The sequence below is a fragment of the Arachis hypogaea genome, chromosome 13, assembly GCF_003086295.3.
Source record: "Arachis hypogaea cultivar Tifrunner chromosome 13, arahy.Tifrunner.gnm2.J5K5, whole genome shotgun sequence".
NCBI lineage: Eukaryota > Viridiplantae > Streptophyta > Magnoliopsida > Fabales > Fabaceae > Arachis > Arachis hypogaea.
This window is the reverse complement of record NC_092048.1, coordinates 128,009,099-128,014,273: the sequence shown is the minus strand read 5'-3', so window position 1 is coordinate 128,014,273 and position 5,175 is coordinate 128,009,099. Positions and strand designations below refer to the sequence as shown.

The 5,175-nt window shown below is 34.4% G+C and overlaps 1 protein-coding gene across 1 annotated transcript; it reads left to right on the top strand.

Annotated features, from left to right (window-relative positions):
* Positions 1-2,504: 2,504 nt before the first annotated feature.
* LOC112735392 (protein SCO1 homolog 2, mitochondrial) lies at positions 2,505-4,760 on the top strand. The gene is made up of 9 exons (XM_072210874.1): positions 2,505-2,679; positions 2,757-2,880; positions 2,955-3,030; positions 3,202-3,266; positions 3,386-3,446; positions 3,618-3,839; positions 3,936-4,025; positions 4,156-4,288; positions 4,373-4,760. Exons 1-9 carry the CDS (start codon positions 2,615-2,617, stop codon positions 4,485-4,487), a joined length of 951 nt encoding a protein of 316 aa, XP_072066975.1. The 5' UTR covers positions 2,505-2,614; the 3' UTR covers positions 4,488-4,760.
* Positions 4,761-5,175: the final 415 nt, after the last annotated feature.

The following is a 5,175-nucleotide window of genomic DNA, read 5'->3' as shown; positions in this document are numbered from 1 at the left end:
TACAGAAAGTGGAGCGGCAGCGTGAAAAGAAAGGAAAATGGGTGTGTGGTTGTTTTTTGAATTTTGCAGTGCGTAAAAGTGAGAAGTGAAATTAGGATTAAGTTTAACTGAGTTTGGAATAATTTTTTGTGTTATTGAATTTTTTGTTGCGACCTACGTCCTAGTTGGTTATCTAGCAAAGTTATTGAAATATAATGGCTCTTCAATAATTTTATTTTTCTTTTTTGGTTTGGTAGTCAGAGGCAAGAGACTTATGGCCCTTGTTGTACGACCCAATGCGATCCTAGACAGTATTGATAATCAAACACTATTACCCACACGCAAGACCTTAGTTTAATGGTCATCATGTATGCCTTCCAACAAATATATGTGGATTTAAAACTTAGCTAAGTCAAGTGTGGATAGAACTCGTAAGTAGTATTATATAATTTTCAAAGATTAGAACTAGAATTGAAGGCTGAGGCTTAATATTATATTTTGTGGCCAGAGATTGCAACTAAAATTTTAGTATCGGAACACAATTTTAATCTTTTGAGTACCTTTAGAAAGTGAATATACAAGAGACTGAAATTTTTAAAGATAAAAACTAAAATTTTAATAACATTTACTTCAAAAATTACCCTTATCCCACTTGTCACACTTTTTTCTTCTTCTTTTACTCCTTCTCCCTTCTTTCAACACATCCTCATTCATCATCATCATTGCCAACCTCCGTGTTGTGCTGCCATCTTCCTTTTATTGTCGACCACCTCGCCGACAACAACATTCCAATCTCTACTATGAAGCAGTGAAGTCTCCAGTTGCGAATGGAGGTGCATCAGCTACGATGTAACGTAGAAAAAGTGATACACGTAGAAATGCAAGCAGCAAAACAGAATTCATGTTTTTTTCCTTCAATGGGCTGATTCCTCTCTTAGAACTATTCTACCTGCACTTAACACTCAACTGTGTTTTAGATAATAAATAGGGATGGCAATACTACCCGAACTCATAGGTACCCATCCCGCCCCTACCCGCTCCGGGCGGGTTCTTAGGAGGGGCGGGGACGGGGTCGGATTTAGGTAATACCCCCGCTATATATATAATATATATAATATATGTAAAATAATTAGTAAATGATTAATAATATTGTATCATATTTAAATTTTTACTTTAATTTATGTTATGTATGTGATGATGGTTATATAAATTTTGAAAATTAATTTTATTTATTGAATTTTAATAATTATAGGGGCGGGTAGGAGCGGGGCGGGTACCCGCAGGGGAGGGTTAGGGTTCAACGTTTTACTACCCGCGGGTAGAAGTGGGGCGGGTTTCATGCGGGTTGTTGTATGGCAGGGCGGGGTCGGGTAGAGAAAAAATCCGCCCCTACCCGCCCCGTTGTCACCCCTAATAATAAAAGTCTAATTCCATAGTGATAATCATAATATTATCCTGGGTAAAATATATTTTTTATTCTTAAAATTTGTTAAAAATTTTAAAAATATTTTTAAATTTTGTTTTATTTTAATTCTATTCTAAAAGTTTTTAATTTGTATCAAATTTATTTCTAACAGTTAATTATTCAAAAAATTTATGACCAATTTAACAATAATTTTATAAAAACAACTTTCAATACAAGTAAATCAAACATAGTTATTATACATTATTGTTGAATTGATCATAATTTTTTTGAAATTTTAGCTGTCAGAAATATATTTAATATAAATAAAAAAATTTTGAGACAAAATTAAAACAAAATAAAACTTCATAATATTTTTAAAATTTTTTTGCAAACTTCAAAGACAATAAAACTTTTTAAGAAGCAATGTATTTTATTTGTTTTATTTTGTTTTTTATTTTTAATTAATAAAAGTATTTAGATAATTTTATTTGTTTAAATTTTATACTTATCTTAAACTAAATAAAATACTAAGATATAATAACTCAGTCATATACACTTTACACCAAATACAATACAAAGATTTAATTTAGGCTCTCGTTCTTAATTTCAGCCAGTCTTTTAAATACTATCCTTTTTTTTTTTGTTTTTTTTTTGTTTTGGTTAACAAAGGGGCACTAAGCCCAAAACAAAAATAAAACTAGCTTATCCAATCTATTTAAGAAAAAAAACGCTATTGCCCAATTTTTAATAATGATGGTCGTTGGGTATGTAAGTCCAATAAATATTGTTTTTGGTATTATAAGGCCCATATACATGAACAATAACTCTTAAAGCACAACCTTCCTAGACCCAAAAAAACAAAACGCAAACCTGGATTTGAGTTTTTAGATACCCCGCCAGTAGAGCTTGAAGCTCTCATTATTGATGATGTTAATGGAGTCTGTATGCCCCGAGTAGTTTACTAGTTTCTGCTCTATAATGTCCGTTTTTCTCTGGGCTTAGGCCCCGTTGAATACCCAAAAGCAAAAACGGATGTATGAACCCCCAAAGCAGAGCGCCGCGGGAATGAGTATTGTGGATTTGAGGCAGCACGAGAAAATGATTGGAAAAGCAGGTGAACAACGTAGTTACTAGTTAGCATCTGGGCGTAAAATAATAGAATTATTTGATTGAACGGTGAAGGAGCATTGACATGGGGTTTGTCTCCATTCCAGGTTTAATTAATTAGCGATGCCCGTTTCAAGGTTGGTGCTGTTTCCCTCGAGGCGCCACGCTCTCACAGCTCTTCTTCCCAGGTACACTAGACACACATCTTCGATTTCAGATTTCGTTTTCCAATTGAATTCAATTTTGAGTGCGGTTTCTGTGATAGGTTTGTTCCATCTGTGAGCTATACCAAGTCGACGCCACACTTGAAAGCGAAGTCCAATGGTCGTTCTGTATACCCTAGTGGACCGCCCTCCCAGCCTTCTCGCTCCTTCGCTACTTATGCTCTTGTAAGTTCTCTTCTTCTAAGAGGAAATCATTCTTTTCGAGTTTATTGCTTTTCTCACTGTATCTTCTCCTGCAGTCAGCTGCTCTTCTAGGATTTGCTGGCTTTGCTGCTTTCTTTCATTACAACGATGAGAGGAGAGCTGTTCCCAAAGGTAACTAATTCCCATTCTCACATTATCTGCTTCAAACGCTTTCTTCTGTTTATCTATTGTTATGCAGCTGTTTCATTCATGCTCTCTTTTTCATCCTTATCTTGTTATATTGTCATTCAGTCACTTTTGATTCAGCGATGAGTGTGTCGTAAGGTATCATTTGTTGTGTAGAAATATCTTGGGATAGTGCCGCTGATTGTCGCAAATTTCGCTGTTTGAGTTTTGCTGAATACAAGGCGTTGTCTTGAGTGCCATTAGGTATCTTTAAATCATGTGCAAATATCTTTTGCACTTAGTTTTATTATAAATCTTAAGGTTATGGATAATGACAATGTGATGTGCCAGTTCCGCCTAGGCCAATTGTGATTTTATGATTGCTTGCCTACACCTATGTGTATGTGGACAAACATGTTCAGGTGGATGCTTGATTTCTCTTAGTTCCATACCCCTTTGTTTCTTGTTGTCGATGAAAATTCAAGTTCAGGATAAAAAATAAGTTTGTTTCCCTTAATCTGCCTTCAAATTCTTGTTTGTTATTCTTGTAATATAATCTCATATGCACACAGGACATCTCTGTTACTGATTAGCTGCTGTTTGTTGTATTAATTGCTCATTTGATAGCCGCAGCAGAAATATTGTCAATGGACCCATAATTGGAGGTCCCTTTTCGCTTATTAATACAGACAAACAAACAGTTACAGAACGTAATTTTCTTGGGAATTGGGTTCTTCTCTACTTCGGTTATACCTCATCCCCTGATATTGGGCCAGAGCAAGTTTTGATCATGGCCAAGGCAATTGATATTTTAGGTTTGACACTTCTGTCTATGTTTACCTTTACCATATTATATAAGTCAGTTCCATTTATGAATTAACCTTAACATTATATATCGTATTTGGATGAAGAATCTAAAGAACATCTCAAGATTTTACCGGTATTTGTTACCATTGATCCTCAACGTGATACTCCCTCGCAGCTTCATGCATACCTTAAAGGTTAGATTGTTTCTCGTTACTGAAACTTCAGCCTTTGCAAAATTATGCTTGATGTTTTCATCCTTCCCCTACCTTAATAATGTTTGTCTCATGAACATTTGTCATCTGGCTTCCTTTTGATGTACTGCAGAGTTTGACTCTAGAATCATTGGATTAACTGGGCCTGTCACAGCTATTAGGCAGATGGCACAAGAATATCGTGTTTATTTTAAAAAAGTTGAAGATGATGGTGGCGATTATCTTGTTGACTGTTCCCATAGCATGTAAGCCCTTCTTTTACCCTTGTTTCCTTCTGTAATTTGTTCTGCTTCTTACCTAAAGGTATAAGTTCTTTTTAAAACAATCAGGTATTTGTTAAACCCCAACATGGAGGTTGTGAGATGCTTCGGAGTAGAGTATAATGCAAAGGAGTTGTCAGAAGCTATATCGAAAGAACTAAAGAGAAAACCCTTGACTGTATAATCCAGTTCAATATTTCTTTTAACCATTGTTTTTTCCCTCGTGAAATCCCAAATAATTTACATTGAGGAAGCAACTTTGGCGGTTGAAGAATGAATTCAAATGTCTATCAGACTGCATAAAGGGGAAAAACATTTGCGGTGGCGATATGATCTGTACAAGATCTTATCATTTTAACTTTGGTTGATATCTTCTTTGATAACATTTTGAATAGAAGCTTTACACGGATGTCTCAGTTTTAGCATTGATACCTTAATCTAACAATTTTTTCCTTAAGTTTGATACTGCGTGTATGACTGATATTAAAAACTTTAGCTAGGTTAACTATGAAAACTAGAATGGGATGAATCTTTGTTATTTACATGATAAACTTGAAGCTGCTAATTTATGTTTTATTTAGTATAAGGAATTTAAGTAATGAGCGACCTCTAACTAAACAAATATTCATTTTGTCCAGGTGTTGACAAAATTGTTGATGTGTCATGTTAAAGTTAGATGTTAAATGCCAACATGAAATAGATAAGGATCTATTTATTGCTAAAGAGGAAACTACCATTTATATCTACGAAAGTTGAAGATGCTGATATATCTATCCATAGAAAAAGTAAATTACCATGAAATATGGGTTTTACACAACAAAATTATCCAAACACTAAAAAATTACTTAAAATCCCTAAATTACCCTTATCTT

Coding starts and splice junctions, on each gene's coding strand:
- LOC112735392 (XM_072210874.1), top strand. CDS start 2,615: ATGCCCGTTTCAAGGTTGGTGCTGTTTCCCTCGAGGCGCCACGCTCTC. Junction 2,680..2,756: donor CTCACAGCTCTTCTTCCCAG/GTACACTAGACA, acceptor TTTCTGTGATAG/GTTTGTTCCATCTGTGAGCT. Junction 4,026..4,155: donor GCTTCATGCATACCTTAAAG/GTTAGATTGTTT, acceptor GATGTACTGCAG/AGTTTGACTCTAGAATCATT.